At 33.4% G+C, this 17500-nt stretch overlaps 2 protein-coding genes across 3 annotated transcripts in view; one reads left to right on the top strand and one right to left on the bottom strand.

Annotated features, from left to right (window-relative positions):
* The window catches only part of LOC144440483 (uncharacterized), an 8116-nt gene extending 8025 nt beyond the window's left edge, over positions 1–91 (bottom strand). For both annotated transcript variants that reach the window (XM_078129865.1, XM_078129866.1), the window contains exon 1: positions 1–91. This exon is cut by the window's left edge and continues 48 nt beyond it. In XM_078129865.1, the coding sequence (XP_077985991.1) occupies positions 1–25 (25 nt within the window). In that variant the 5' untranslated portion in view covers positions 26–91.
* Positions 92–2192: 2101 nt separating this feature from the next.
* LOC144440431 (O-acyltransferase like protein-like) overlaps positions 2193–17500 on the top strand; it is a 48113-nt gene continuing 32805 nt past the window's right edge. Inside the window, exon 1 of the mRNA XM_078129802.1 lies at positions 2193–2616. Within this exon, the coding sequence (XP_077985928.1) occupies positions 2193–2616 (424 nt within the window). The remainder of the gene's footprint in view (positions 2617–17500) is intronic.

The following is a 17500-nucleotide window of genomic DNA, read 5'->3' as shown; positions in this document are numbered from 1 at the left end:
TCCACACACATGATCTGTGGTACATTTTAACACGATGCAGGTTAATATTTCATAATGTCTTCACGATATAACTAACCGCATGTGCACAATCAGTCGACTCTATCAGGACAAATAATAATGTGGAAGTGTGGACTATACCATTTCATAAAAGGGTGGTTCAATCAACGTGACATAGGTTTATTGCTTAATACGTACGTTTAACCAATTCTAATTGATCATAAACGTTTGACATATTTCTACCAATACATATCTATGGTAGATTCTATAAAATAGTGAAAAATAAGAACTATTGTGTTATAGGTGTGGGGTCAATGAACCCTATAAAAATAAAGTATCGGTCTTATCATATTGAATAGATGACGTGACCTGAATTCAAACCATGTAAGCTATATGAGTATCCTTCACCCTACAATAAACCTTTGTACACAACACACACTGTGTGTTCCCACAATACTGGCCACTAAAAGCTTTCAAGTACCGTGGCGTTGCTTACAAGTCAATGACTATTGACTAGTAACCAAGGTAACGCTACATTGACACCATGCCTTTACTTTTTAATATGTGTCATTACAAAGAATGGAGTAAAAGAATGGTAACCACTGAACAGTGAATGGTTATTTCAAATGTATTTACTTGTATAATTAATGAATATGTGTGTGTCTGCTACAAGAAATGAACTGCATAGCTGTTGTAAGTTGGACGTAGAAGCAATAATGTATTTAGTTTGTTCACCTTTAAATTCCATCATTGAATGAGTAGTCATTTACCGTCCTATCGACAACAAAACATGTAGGTACATATACGGTGAAAGAAGATGTTTTAATTGCAAAAAGCTGTTCTTACGCAATTTCTCAGTGGGCGGGCAAATATTTTTTGATCGGTCGCGAGAGCCGGGGAAGAAAATTGCGACGGGGACGACTTGATTCTGTTAGTCTAGGAGGAACTGAGGAAAACACGGAATTGTGGGTACAGGCGCACATTTGTGTACTTCAAAATGAATTGTGGGTATAATAATAATAAAGAAGATTTATAGAGTACCTAATCTCTGCAAGTAGAGTTCGAGGTGTAGGAATAAATGATAAGAAAAGTACTGTATGGTAAGAGGAAATGTGGATGTTGAACCACGGAGGGGGAGGGGGGAAGGGAGCGCAGATATCCATCACCACCAGTGGGAGGACTAAAAGAATAGCTAAATACTCTCTCTATTGTTGCCATCCATGACAGTTCACTCACCACCCTATTGTTGCCATCCATGACAGTTCACTCACCACCCTATTGTTGTCAACCATGACAATTCACTCACCACCCTATTGCCATCCGTAAGTCCCGTGAGTCCCCTTGCTACTCTACTGTTGCCATGACAGTCCCCTCACCACCCTACTTAATCCTGCTAAACCACCCCTCCCTTTATCACAAACACATCGCCGTTATTGGCAATAAACAATCATTAATCAGACAACGGTATATTTGAGATAACGGGTCATCACACGGGTCCAATTTGTTGAGACTAAAAGTTTGTTGACTGAATGGCGTGGTCAGGTCCATATTGGATATTAACCTCTGATCAAAGGATATCATGACGGTATATCATCACTAACTTTGTGGAGATCTAGCACACTATTCGTACATCTATAGGTAGTTATAGAATACAAATGTACAAATGACTTTCAGACTGACAATACTCTATCAGGATAGCGGTATAGCAGTTAAACTCCAACAAACTTTATCAACGATAATATCTTACTGTAGTTATACACCCTGGACACTAACTGTCACTTACCTTTGGAACCGCCATGGTTAGACTGACCAATACAATCGGTGTATTTATCTGACAATGAAGTACTGTCTCTGTTTAAACCCAAATCGACCCACCTTTCATTATACACAACTTTACGAGATATAGAGGAACATTCATGATGTTATAAATTGACGATTTTGAAGTTAACAGATAAACTGTGTTGAACTGTATTGAATTGGTTGTATTCACTTTGTATATATATCATACTATAACCTTGAGGTCGTGATGTTATCAGAAAGTCGACAAGATTGAAAAGATACGTAGACTATTTATTTTGATGCAATTGCTTTACTCGTCACTTGACCGATTTCTATAAAGTGGTATAATCACGTGATTAAACTGATAGCTGTAGTGTCGGTAGAATTGATATGATAGTTTAGTACAGGCTATAGACATGTTACTGACACTTCTATTTGTAGGCGTTCTTCGTCTATCTTATGTAACATCTTATTCCTGGGATTCCGACTTTCTTCATCTCCTAGGCGACCAGCTTACTCCTCATCGTCACCAGGAGAAGCTGTATCAGACATATTCGGAATATTTAGTGGAAAACCATGGCGACGAGCTGTTTAGATTTGGTCATATCATTGACAATGCCATTGTCAGAAAACAGATTTCGGGTACAGGGAATAGATTTTCTGTCGACCAATCCTTTGCCAAGTCTGACTCCCTGCAACAGAATGCAATGTTTGAAATGACAAATACTGACATTGATTTGGTATACAGTATAGTAAACGTGACCGAGGAATGTCTGATATCAACTCAACAATTGCTCCATGACTTTAGATCGTCACCGGCCAAGAGATATGCCTTAGAAAGTGAGTTTTTTAAAACTATTTGTTAATAACTAATGTTATTTTTCCAATGTGTCATATCGGCTTATTGTTTTCTTCTGTATATCTGTAACAAGAACGTGTTGTATTGGGTTGTATCACTAGTTGTATTGGGTTGTATTACTAGTTGTATGGGGTTGTATCACTAACAGTATGGGGTTGTATCACTAGTTGTATTGGGTTGTATCACTAGTTGTATGGGGTTGTATCACTAGTTGTATGGGGTTGTATCACTAGTTGTATTGGATTGTATCACTAGTTGTATGGGGTTGTATCACTAGTTGTATTGGGTTGTATCACTAGTTGTATGGGGTTGTATCACTAGTTGTATTGGGTTGTATCACTAGTTGTATGGGGTTGTATCACTAGTTGTATGGGGTTGTATCACTAGTTGTATTGGGTTGTATCACTAGTTGTATTGGGTTGTATAACTAGTTGTATTGGGTTGTATCACTAGTTGTATGGGGTTGTATCACTAGTTGTATGGGGTTGTATCACTAGTTGTATTGGGTTGTATCACTAGTTGTATTGGGTTGTATCGCTAGTTGTATTGGGTTGTATCACTAGTTGTATTGGGTTGTATCACTAGTTGTATTGGATTGTATCACTAGTTGTATGGGGTTGTATCACTAACAGTATGGGGTTGTATCACTAGTTGTATGGGGTTGTATCACTAGTTGTATTGGGTTGTATCACTAGTTGTATTGGGTTGTATAACTAGTTGTATTGGGTTGTATCACTAGTTGTATGGGGTTGTATCACTAGTTGTATTGGGTTGTATCACTAGTTGTATTGGGTTGTATAACTAGTTGTATTGGGTTGTATCACTAGTTGTATGGGGTTGTATCACTAGTTGTATGGGGTTGTATCACTAGTTGTATTGGGTTGTATCACTAGTTGTATTGGGTTGTATAACTAGTTGTATTGGGTTGTATCACTAGTTGTATGGGGTTGTATCACTAGTTGTATTGGGTTGTATCACTAGTTGTATGGGGTTGTATCACTAGTTGTATTGGGTTGTATAACTAGTTGTATTGGGTTGTATCACTAGTTGTATTGGGTTGTATCACTAGTTGTATGGGGTTGTATCACTAGTTGTATTGGGTTGTATCACTAGTTGTATGGGGTTGTATCACTAGTTGTATTGGGTTGTATCACTAGTTGTATTGGGTTGTATCACTAGTTGTATTGGGTTGTATCACTAGTTGTATTGGGTTGTATCACTAGTTGTATTGGGTTGTATCACTAGTTGTATGGGGTTGTATCGCTAGTTGTATTGGGTTGTATCACTAGTTGTGTTGGGTTGCATCACTAGTTGTATCTCTAGTTGTATGGGGTTGTATCACTAGTTGTATTGGGTTGTATCACTAGTTGTATGGGGTTGTATCACTAGTTGTATTGGGTTGTATCACTAGTTGTATTGGGTTGTATCACTAGTTGTATTGGGTTGTATCGCTAGTTGTATTGGGTTGTATCGCTAGTTGTATTGGGTTGTATCACTAGTTGTCTGGGGTTGTATCACTAGTTGTATTGGGTTGTATCACTAGTTGTATGGGGTTGTATCACTAGTTGTATTGGGTTGTATCACTAGTTGTCTGGGGTTGTATCACTAGTTGTATTGGGTTGTATCACTAGTTGTTCAGTATTGGGTTGTATCACTAGTTGTATGGGGTTGTATCACTAGTTGTATTGGGTTGTATCACTAGTTGTATTGGCTTGTATCACTAGTTGTGTTGGGTTGCATCACTAGTTGTATCTCTAGTTGTATGGGGTTGTATCACTAGTTGTATTGGGTTCTATCACTAACAGTATGGGGTTGTGTCACTAGTTGTGTGGCGCTGTATAAATGGTTGTATGGGTGTGTGTCGCTGGTAGGGTGTGTGTCACTGGCTGTATGGGTGTGTGTCACTAGCTGTTTGGTTGTGTATCACTAGTTATATTGGGTTGTGTCACTGGCTTATTGGTGTTTGCTGCTGGCTATGTGGGTGTGTGTCAGTAGTTGTATGGAGTTGTGTCACTGGCTGTGTGGGTGTGTGTCAGTAGTTGTATGGAGTTGTGTCACTGGCTGTGTGGGTGTGTGTCAGTAGTTGTATGGAGTTGTGTCACTGGCTGTGTGGGTGTGTGTCAGTAGTTGTATGGAGTTGTGTCACTGGCTGTGTGGGTGTGTGTCAGTAGTTGTATGGAGTTGTGTCACTGGCTGTGTGGGTGTGTGTCAGTAGTTGTATGGAGTTGTGTCACTGGCTGTATGGGTGTGTGTCAGTAGTTGTATGGAGTTGTGTCACTGGCTGTGTGGGTGTGTGTCAGTAGTTGTATGGAGTTGTGTCACTGGCTGTGTGGGTGTGTGTCAGTAGTTGTATGGAGTTGTGTCACTGGCTGTGTGGGTGTGTGTCAGTAGCTGTATGGAGTTGTGTCACTGGCTGTATGGGTGTGCATTGCTGGCTGTATGTATGGGTGAGTGTCACTGGTTGTGTTGCTGGCTGTATGCCATAGCTTTATCATTCTGACTGTCAGTACAGATGGAACTGATAAGTAAATGATATTATTGGTGTGGTTTAATCACCAATGTGTGTTTGTTAGTCCAAATGATAACAATCAAACGCTTCTTCATCAATCACCGAAATCTGTCGACATTCATGCCCAGAAATACCGACTAAATGATACGACTAACTTGTCAATATTTGATAGACAAAATCGACAATATTTGAAAAGACAAGCGACCTTGGTGTATGCGATGATATAGAAAAGAAAACATGTGCAAACGGGGTCACTGTAGGGACGTGACCATTACAGCCATCAAGTAATATTTATGTAAGTGATTGACCAACGTTGATACTAGTTGCGTAGCAACGTAAAAACGTTTTGTGTTGTTGTTGTCGTTGTTCTTGTTCTTGCCGTTGTCGTCGTTGTCGTCATCATCGTCATCATCATCATCATCATCATCATCATCATCATCGTTGTCGTCGTCGTCGTCGTCGTCGTCGTCGTTGTTTTATGTTTTTGATGATGATGATGTTGTTGTTGTTGTTGTTGTTGTTGTTGTTGTTGTTGTTGTTTACATACAATATTTCGGTAACAAACGGTTTATAAATTCAGTTTGTATCTTGAGATTAATGTTTTCTTTAAAATTAATATTTGCATACCAACATGCTATGAATATTTTCAATCCATTCTCAAGTTTCCAATTCATTTTCCGAGGTCTTGGAGAATTTCTCAGTTAGATGTCATTCCAAGTATTCAAATTTAAAATTCATCAATGAATACTATCAACTTTATTCAGTAAGCCAATCACTAGTCTAGTATAATAGTGACTCTCTGTTTAATAAACTAATCACTAGTCTAGTATAGTAGTGACTTTCTATTCAATAAACCAATCACTAGTCTAGTATAGTAGTGACTTTCTATTCAATAAACCAATCACTAGTCTAGTATAGTAGTGACTTTCTATTCAATAAACCAATCACTAGTCTAGTATAGTAGTGACTTTCTATTCAATAAACCAATCACTAGTCTAGTATAGTAGTGACTTTCTATTCAATAAACCAATCACTAGTCTAGTATAGTAGTGACTTTCTATTCAATAAACCAATCACTAGTCTAGTATAGTAGTGACTTTCTATTTAATAAACCAATCACTAGTCTAGTATAGTAGTGACTTTCTATTCAATAAACCAATCACTAGTCTAGTATAGTAGTGACTTTCTATTCTGTAAACCAATCACTAGTCTAGTATAGTAGTGACTTTCTGTTTCATAAACCAATCACTAGTCTAGTATAGTAGTGACTTTCTATTCAATAAACCAATCACTAGTCTAGTATAGTAGTGACTTTCTGTTTAATAAACCAATCACTAGTCTAGTATAGTAGTGACTTTCTATTCAATAAACCAATCACTAGTCTAGTATAGTAGTGACTTTCTATTCTGTAAACCAATCACTAGTCTAGTATAGTAGTGACTTTCCATTCAGTAAACCAATCACTAATCTAGTAGTGACTTTCTATTTAATAAACCAATCACTAGTCTAGTATAGTAGTGACTTTCTATTCTGTAAACCAATCACTAGTCTAGTATAGTAGTGACTTTCTGTTTAATAAACCAATCACTAGTCTAGTATAGTAGTGACTTTCCATTCAGTAAACCAATCACTAATCTAGTAGTGACTTTCTATTTAATAAACCAATCACTAGTCTAGTATAGTAGTGACTTTCTATTTAATAAACCAATCACTAGTCTAGTATAGTAGTGACTTTCTATTCTGTAAACCAATCACTAATCTAGTAGTGACTTTCTATTTAATAAACCAATCACTAGTCTAGTATAGTAGTGACTTTCTATTTAATAAACCAATCACTAGTCTAGTATAGTAGTGACTTTCTATTCTGTAAACCAATCACTAATCTAGTAGTGACTTTCTATTTAATAAACCAATCACTAGTCTAGTATAGTAGTGACTTTCTATTCAATAAACCAACCACTAGTCTAGTATAGTAGTGACTTTCTGTTTAATAAACCAATCACTAGTCTAGTATAGTAGTGACTTTCTATTCAATAAACCAATCACTAGTCTAGTATAGTAGTGACTTTCTATTCAATAAACCAATCACTAATCTAGTAGTGACTTTCTATTTAATAAACCAATCACTAGTCTAGTATAGTAGTGACTTTCTATTCTGTAAACCAATCACTAGTCTAGTATAGTAGTGACTTTCTATTCAATAAACCAATCACTAATCTAGTAGTGACTTTCTATTTAATAAACCAATCACTAGTCTAGTATAGTAGTGACTATCCATTCAATAAACCAATCACTAGTCTAGTATCGTGGTGACTTTCTATTCAGTAAACCAATCACTAATCTAGTAGTGACTTTCTATTTAATAAACCAATCACTAGTTTAGTATAGTAGTGACTTTCCATTCAGTAAACCAATCACTAGTCTAGTATAATAGTGACTTAATATTTAATAAACCAATCACTAGTCTAGTATAGTAGTGACTTTCTATTCAATAAACCAATCACTAGTCTAGTATAGTAGTGACTTTCCATTCAGTAAACCAATCACTAATCTAGTAGTGACTTTCTATTTAATAAACCAATCACTAGTCTAGTATAGTAGTGACTTTCCATTCAGTAAAGCAATCACTAGTCTAGTATAATAGTGACTTAATATTTAATAAACCAATCACTAGTCTAGTATAGTAGTGACTTTCTATTCAATAAACCAATCACTAGTCTAGTATAGTAGTGACTTTCCATTCAGTAAACCAATCACTAATCTAGTATAGTAGTGACTTTCTGTTTAATAAACCAATCACTAGTCTAGTATAGTAGTGACTTTCTATTTAATAAACCAATCACGAGTCTAGTATAGTAGTGACTTTCTATTCAGTAAACCAATCACTAATCTAGTAGTGACTTTCTATTTAATAAAGCAATCACTAGTCTAGTATAGTAGTGACTTTCTGTTTAATAAACCAATCACTAGTCTAGTATAGTAGTGACTTTCTATTCAGTAAACCAATCACTAATCTAGTAGTGACTTTCTATTTAATAAACCAATCACTAGTCTAGTATAGTACTGACTTTCTATTCAATAAACCAATCACTAGTCTAGTATAGTAGTGACTTTCTATTCTGTAAACCAATCACTAGTCTAGTATCGTAGTTACTTTCTGTTTAATAAACCAATCACTAATCTAGTATAGTAGTGACTTTCTATTCAGTAAACCAATCACTAGTCTAGTATAGTAGTGACTTTCTGTTTAATAAACCAATCACTAGTCTAGTAGTGACTTTCTATTCAGTAAACCAATCACTAGTCTAGTATAGTAGTGACTTTCTATTCTGTAAACCAATCACTAGTCTAGTATAGTAGTGACTTTCTGTTTAATAAACCAATCACTCATCTAGTAGTGACTTTCTATTTAATAAACCAATCACTAGTCTAGTATAGTAGTGACTTTCTATTCAATAAACCAATCACTAGTCTAGTATAGTAGTGACTTTCTATTCTGTAAACCAATCACTAGTCTAGTATCGTAGTTACTTTCTGTTTAATAAACCAATCACTAGTCTAGTATAGTAGTGACTTTCTATTCAGTAAACCAATCACTAGTCTAGTATAGTAGTGACTTTCTGTTTAATAAACCAATCACTAGTATAGTAGTGACTTTCTATTCAGTAAACCAATCACTAGTCTAGTATAGTAGTGACTTTCTGTTTAATAAACCAATCACTAGTCTAGTATAATAGTGACTTTCCATTCAGTAAACCAATCAATAGTCTAGTAGTGACTTTCTATTTAATAAACCAATCACTAGTCTAGTATAGTAGTGACTTTCTATTCTGTAAACCAATCACTAGTCTAGTATAGTAGTGACTTTCTATTCAATAAACCAATCACTAGTCTAGTATAGTAGTGACTTTCTGTTTAATAAACCAATCACTAGTCTAGAATAGTAGTGACTTTCTGTTTAATAAACCAATCACTAGTCTAGTATAGTAGTGACTTTCTATTCAGTAAACCAATCACTAATCTAGTAGTGACTTTCTATACTGTAAACCAACCACTAGTCTAGTATAGTAGTGACTTTCTATTCAATAAACCAACCACTAGTCTAGTATAGTAGTGACTTTCTATTCAATAAACCAACCACTAGTCTAGTATAGTAGTGACTTTCTATTCAATAAACCAACCACTAGTCTAGTATAGTAGTGACTTTCTATTCTGTAAACCAACCACTAGTCTAGTATAGTAGTGACTTTCTATTCTGTAAACCAACCACTAGTCTAGTATAGTAGTGACTTTCTATTCAATAAACCAACCACTAGTCTAGTATAGTAGTGACTTTCTATTCAATAAACCAACCACTAGTCTAGTATAGTAGTGACTTTCTATTCAATAAACCAACCACTAGTCTAGTATAGTAGTGAGTTTCTATTCAATAAACTAACCACTAGTCTAGTATAGTAGTGACTTTCTATTCAATAAACCAATCACTAGTCTAGTATAGTAGTGACTTTCCATTCAGTAAACCAATCACTAATCTAGTATCATAGTGACTTTCTATTTAATAAACCAATCACTAGTCTAGTATAGTAGTGACTTTCTGTTTAATAAACCAATCACTAGTCTAGTATAGTAGTGACTTTCTATTCAGTAAACCAATCACTAATCTAGTAGTGACTTTCTATTCAATAAACCAATCACTAGTCTAGTATAGTAGTGACTTTCTATTCAATAAACCAATCACTAGTCTAGTATAGTAGTGACTTTCTATTCTGTAAACCAATCACTAGTCTAGTATCGTAGTTACTTTCTGTTTAATAAACAAATCACTAGTCTAGTATAGTAGTGACTTTCTGTTTAATAAACCAATCACTAGTCTAGTAGTGACTTTCTATTCAGTAAAGCAATCACTAGTCTAGTATAGTAGTGACTTTCTGTTTAATAAACCAATCAATAGTCTAGTAGTGACTTTCTATTTAATAAACCAATCACTAGTCTAGTATAGTAGTGACTTTCTATTCAATAAACCAATCACTAGTCTAGTATAGTAGTGACTTTCTATTCTGTAAACCAATCACTAGTCTAGTATCGTAGTTACTTTCTGTTTAATAAACCAACACTAGTCTAGTATAGTAGTGACTTTCTATTCAGTAAACCAATCACTAGTCTAGTATAGTAGTGACTTTCTGTTTAATAAACCAATCACTAGTCTAGTAGTGACTTTCTATTCAGTAAACCAATCAATAGTCTAGTAGTGACTTTCTATTTAATAAACCAATCACTAGTCTAGTATAGTAGTGACTTTCTATTCAATAAACCAATCACTAGTCTAGTATAGTAGTGACTTTCTATTCTGTAAACCAATCACTATTCTAGTATCGTAGTTACTTTCTGTTTAATAAACCAACACTAGTCTAGTATAGTAGTGACTTTCTATTCAGTAAACCAATCACTAGTCTAGTATAGTAGTGACTTTCTGTTTAATAAACCAATCACTAGTCTAGTAGTGACTTTCTATTCAGTAAACCAATCAATAGTCTAGTAGTGACTTTCTATTTAATAAACCAATCACTAGTCTAGTATAGTAGTGACTTTCTATTCAATAAACCAATCACTAGTCTAGTATAGTAGTGACTTTCTATTCTGTAAACCAATCACTATTCTAGTATCGTAGTTACTTTCTGTTTAATAAACCAATCACTAGTCTAGTATAGTAGTGACTTTCTATTCAGTAAACCAATCACTAGTCTAGTATAGTAGTGACTTTCTGTTTAATAAACCAATCACTAGTCTAGTAGTGACTTTCTATTCAGTAAACCAATCAATAGTCTAGTAGTGACTTTCTATTTAATAAACCAATCACTAGTCTAGTATAGTAGTGACTTTCTATTCTGTAAACCAATCACTAGTCTAGTATAGTAGTGACTTTCTATTCAATAAACCAATCACTAGTCTAGTATAGTAGTGACTTTCTATTCAATAAACCAATCACTAGTCTAGTATAGTAGTGACTTTCTATTCAATAAACCAACCACTAGTCTAGTATAGTAGTGACTTTCTATTCTGTAAACCAACCACTAGTCTAGTATAGTAGTGACTTTCTATTCTGTAAACCAACCACTAGTCTAGTATAGTAGTGACTTTCTATTCAATAAACCAACCACTAGTCTAGTATAGTAGTGACTTTCTATTCAATAAACTAACCACTAGTCTAGTATAGTAGTGACTTTCTATTCAATAAACCAACCACTAGTCTAGTATAGTAGTGAGTTTCTATTCAGTAAACCAACCACTAGTCTAGTATAGTAGTGACTTTCTATTCAATAAACCAATCACTAGTCTAGTATAGTAGTGACTTTCCATTCATTAAACCAATCACTAATCTAGTATCATAGTGACTTTCTATTTAATAAACCAATCACTAGTCTAGTATAGTAGTGACTTTCTGTTTAATAAACCAATCACTAGTCTAGTATAGTAGTGACTTTCTATTCAGTAAACCAATCACTAATCTAGTAGTGACTTTCTATTCAATAAACCAATCACTAATATAGTAGTGACTTTCTTTTTAATAAAGCAATCACTATAGTCTAGTATAGTAGTGACTTTCTATTCAATAAACCAATCACTTGTCTAGTATAGTAGTGACTTTCTGTTTAATAAACCAATCACTAGTCTAGTATAGTAGTGACTTTCTATTCAGTAAACCAATCACTAATCTAGTAGTGACTTTCTATTCAGTAAACCAATCACTAATATAGTAGTGACTTTCTTTTTAATAAAGCAATCACTATAGTCTAGTATAGTAGTGACTTTCTATTCAATAAACCAATCACTAGTCTAGTATAGTAGTGACTTTCTATTCTGTAAACCAATCACTAGTCTAGTATCGTAGTTACTTTCTGTTTAATAAACAAATCACTAGTCTAGTATAGTAGTGACTTTCTGTTTAATAAACCAATCACTAGTCTAGTATAGTAGTGACTTTCTATTCAGTAAACCAATCACTAATCTAGTAGTGACTTTCTATTCAGTAAACCAATCACTAATATAGTAGTGACTTTCTTTTTAATAAAGCAATCACTATAGTCTAGTATAGTAGTGACTTTCTATTCAATAAACCAATCACTAGTCTAGTATAGTAGTGACTTTCTATTCTGTAAACCAATCACTAGTCTAGTATCGTAGTTACTTTCTGTTTAATAAACAAATCACTAGTCTAGTATAGTAGTGACTTTCTGTTTAATAAACCAATCACTAGTCTAGTAGTGACTTTCTATTCAGTAAAGCAATCACTAGTCTAGTATAGTAGTGACTTTCTGTTTAATAAACCAATCAATAGTCTAGTAGTGACTTTCTATTTAATAAACCAATCACTAGTCTAGTATAGTAGTGACTTTCTATTCAATAAACCAATCACTAGTCTAATATAGTAGTGACTTTCTATTCTGTAAACCAATCACTAGTCTAGTATCGTAGTTACTTTCTGTTTAATAAACCAATCACTAGTCTAGTATAGTAGTGACTTTCTATTCAGTAAACCAATCACTAGTCTAGTATAGTAGTGACTTTCTGTTTAATAAACCAATCACTAGTCTAGTAGTGACTTTCTATTCAGTAAACCAATCAATAGTCTAGTAGTGACTTTCTATTTAATAAACCAATCACTAGTCTAGTATAGTAGTGACTTTCTATTCAATAAACCAATCACTAGTCTAGTATAGTAGTGACTTTCTATTCTGTAAACCAATCACTAGTCTAGTATCGTAGTTACTTTCTGTTTAATAAACCAATCACTAGTCTAGTATAGTAGTGACTTTCTATTCAGTAAACCAATCACTAGTCTAGTATAGTAGTGACTTTCTGTTTAATAAACCAATCACTAGTCTAGTAGTGACTTTCTATTCAGTAAACCAATCAATAGTCTAGTAGTGACTTTCTATTTAATAAACCAATCACTAGTCTAGTATAGTAGTGACTTTCTATTCTGTAAACCAATCACTAGTCTAGTATAGTAGTGACTTTCTATTCAATAAACCAATCACTAGTCTAGTATAGTAGTGACTTTCTATTCAATAAACCAATCACTAGTCTAGTATAGTAGTGACTTTCTATTCAATAAACCAACCACTAGTCTAGTATAGTAGTGACTTTCTATTCTGTAAACCAACCACTAGTCTAGTATAATAGTGACTTTCTGTTCAATAAACCAATCACTAGTCTAGTATAGTAGTGACTTTCTATTCAATAAACAAACCAACCACTAGTCTAGTATAGTAGTGACTTTCTATTCAATAAACTAACCACTAGTCTAGTATAGTAGTGACTTTCTATTTAATAAACCAATCACTAGTCTAGTATAGTAGTGACTTTCTATTCAATAAACCAATCACTAGTCTAGTATGGTAGTGACTTTCTATTCAATAAACCAATCACTAGTCTAGTATAGTAGTGACTTTCTATTCAATAAACCAATCACTAGTCTAGTATGGTAGTGACTTTCTATTCAATAAACCAATCACTAGTCTAGTATAGTAGTGACTTTCTATTCAATAAACCAATCACTAGTCTAGTATAGTAGTGACTTTCTATTCAATAAACCAATCACTAGTCTAGTATGGTAGTGACTTTCTATTCAATAAACCAATCACTAGTCTAGTATGGTAGTGACTTTCTATTCAATAAACCAATCACTAGTCTAGTATAGTAGTGACTTTCTATTCAATAAACCAATCACTTGTCTAGTATAGTAGTGACTTTCCATTCAGTAAACCAATCACTTGTCTAGTATAGTAGTGACTTTCCATTCAGTAAACCAATCACTAGTCTAGTATAGTAGTGACTTTCTATTCAATAAACCAATCACTAGTCTAGTATAGTAGTGACTTTCTATTCAATAAACCAATCACTTGTCTAGTATAGTAGTAACTTTCAATTCAGTAAACCAGTCACTAGTCTAGTATTATAGTGACTTTCTATTCAATAACCCAATCACTAGTCTAGTATAGTAGTGACTTTCCATTCAATAAACCAATCACTAATATAGTAGTGACTTTCTTTTTAATAAAGCAATCACTATAGTCTAGTATAGTAGTGACTTTCTATTTAATAAACCAATCACTAGTCTAGTATAGTAGTGACTTTCTATTCAGTAAACCAATCACTAATCTAGTATAGTAGTGACTTTCTATTTAATAAACCAATCACTAGTCTAGTATAGTAGTGACTTTCTATTTAATAAACCAATCACTAGTCTAGTATAGTAGTGACTTTCCATTCAATAAACCAATCACTAATTTAGTAGTGACTTTCTATTTAATAAACCAATCACTAGTCTAGTATAGTAGTGACTTTCTGTTTAGTAAAACAATCACTAGTCTAGTATAGTAGTGACTTTCTGTTTAGTAAACCAATCACTAGTCTAGTATAGTAGTGACTTTCTGTTCAATAAACCAATCACTAGTCTAGTATAGTAGTGACTTTCCATTCAATAAACCAATCACTAATCTAGTAGTGACTTTCTATTTAATAAACCAATCACTAGTCTAGTATAGTAGTGACTTTCTATTCAATAAACCAATCACTAGTCTAGTATAGTAGTGACTTTCTATTCAATAAACCAATCACTAGTCTAGTATAGTAGTGACTTTCTATTCAATAAACCAATCACTAGTCTAGTATAGTAGTAACTTTCTATTCAGTAAACCAGTCACTAGTCTAGTATAATAGTGACTTTCTATTCAATAACCCAATCACTAGTCTAGTATAGTAGTGACTTTCTATTCAATAAACCAATCACTAGTCTAGTATAGAAGTGACTTTCTATTCAGTAAACCAATCACTAGTCTAGTATAATAGTGACTTTCTGTTTAATAAACCAATCACTAGTCTAGTATAATAGTGACTTTCTATTCAATAAACCAATCACTAGTCTAGTATAATAGTGACTTTCTGTTTAATAAACCAATCACTAGTCTAGTATAGTAGTGACTTTCTACTTAATAAACCAATCACTAGTCTAGTATAGTAGTGACTTTCCATTCAGTAAACCAATCACTAATCTAGCAGTGACTTTCTGTTTAATAAACCAATCACTAGTCTAGTATAGTAGTGACTTTCTATTCTGTAAACCAATCACTAGTCTAGTATAGTAGTGACTTTCTATTCAATAAACCAATCACTAGTCTAGTATAGTAGTGACTTTCTATTCAATAAACCAATCACTAGTCTAGTATAGTAGTAACTTTCTATTCAGTAAACCAGTCACTAGTCTAGTATAATAGTGACTTTCTATTCAATAACCCAATCACTAGTCTAGTATAGTAGTGACTTTCTATTCAATAAACCAACCAACCACTAGTCTAGTATAGTAGTGACTTTCTATTCAATAAACTAACCACTAGTCTAGTATAGTAGTGACTTTCTATTTAATAAACCAATCACTAGTCTAGTATAGTAGTGACTTTCTATTCAATAAACCAATCACTAGTCTAGTATGGTAGTGACTTTCTATTCAATAAACCAATCACTAGTCTAGTATAGTAGTGACTTTCTATTCAATAAACCAATCACTTGTCTAGTATAGTAGTAACTTTCAATTCAGTAAACCAGTCACTAGTCTAGTATTATAGTGACTTTCTATTCAATAACCCAATCACTAGTCTAGTATAGTAGTAACTTTCTATTCAATAAACCAATCACTAGTCTAGTATAGTAGTGACTTTCTATTCAGTAAAGCAATCACTAGTGTAGTATAATAGTGACTTTCTGTTTAATAAACCAATCACTAGTCTAGTATAATAGTGACTTTCTATTCAATAAACCAATCACTAGTCCAGTATAGTAGTGACTTTCCATTCAATAAACCAATCACTAATATAGTAGTGACTTTCTTTTTAATAAAGCAATCACTATAGTCTAGTATAGTAGTGACTTTCTATTTAATACACCAATCACTAGTCTAGTATAGTAGTGACTTTCTATTCAGTAAACCAATCACTAATCTAGTATAGTAGTGACTTTCTATTTAATAAACCAATCACTAGTCTAGTATAGTAGTGACTTTCTATTTAATAAACCAATCACTAGTCTAGTATAGTAGTGACTTTCCATTCAATAAACCAATCACTAATTTAGTAGTGACTTTCTATTTAATAAACCAATCACTAGTCTAGTATAGTAGTGACTTTCTGTTTAGTAAACCAATCACTAGTCTAGTATAGTAGTGACTTTCTGTTCAATAAACCAATCACTAGTCTAGTATAGTAGTGACTTTCCATTCAATAAACCAATCACTAATCTAGTAGTGACTTTCTATTTAATAAACCAATCACTAGTCTAGTATAGTAGTGACTTTCTATTTAATAAACCAATCACTAGTCTAGTATAGTAGTGACTTTCTATTCAATAAACCAATCACTAGTCTAGTATAGTAGTGACTTTCTATTCAATAAACCAATCACTAGTCTAGTATAGTAGTGACTTTCTATTCAATAAACCAATCACTAGTCTAGTATAGTAGTAACTTTCTATTCAGTAAACCAGTCACTAGTCTAGTATAATAGTGACTTTCTATTCAATAACCCAATCACTAGTCTAGTATAGTAGTGACTTTCCATTCAATAAACCAATCACTAATCTAGTAGTGACTTTCTATTTAATAAACCAATCACTAGTCTAGTATAGTAGTGACTTTCTATTTAATAAACCAATCACTAGTCTAGTATAGTAGTGACTTTCTATTCAATAAACCAATCACTAGTCTAGTATAGTAGTGACTTTCTATTCAATAAACCAATCACTAGTCTAGTATAGTAGTGACTTTCTATTCAATAAACCAATCACTAGTCTAGTATAGTAGTAACTTTCTATTCAGTAAACCAGTCACTAGTCTAGTATAATAGTGACTTTCTATTCAATAACCCAATCACTAGTCTAGTATAGTAGTGACTTTCTATTCAATAAACCAATCACTAGTCTAGTATAGTAGTGACTTTCTATTCAGTAAACCAATCACTAGTCTAGTATAATAGTGACTTTCTGTTTAATAAACCAATCACTAGTCTAGTATAATAGTGACTTTCTATTCAATAAACCAATCACTAGTCTAGTATAATAGTGACTTTCTGTTTAATAAACCAATCACTAGTCTAGTATAGTAGTGACTTTCTATTTAATAAACCAATCACTAGTCTAGTATAGTAGTGACTTTCCATTCAGTAAACCAATCACTAATCTAGTAGTGACTTTCTGTTTAATAAACCAATCACTAGTCTAGTATAGTAGTGACTTTCTATTCTGTAAACCAATCACTAGTCTAGTATAGTAGTGACTTTCTATTCAATAAACCAATCACTAGTCTA

This window comes from Glandiceps talaboti, chromosome 9 (genome assembly GCF_964340395.1).
Source record: "Glandiceps talaboti chromosome 9, keGlaTala1.1, whole genome shotgun sequence".
Lineage (NCBI taxonomy): Eukaryota > Metazoa > Hemichordata > Enteropneusta > Spengelidae > Glandiceps > Glandiceps talaboti.
This window is presented reverse-complemented; position numbering and strand designations above follow the sequence as displayed.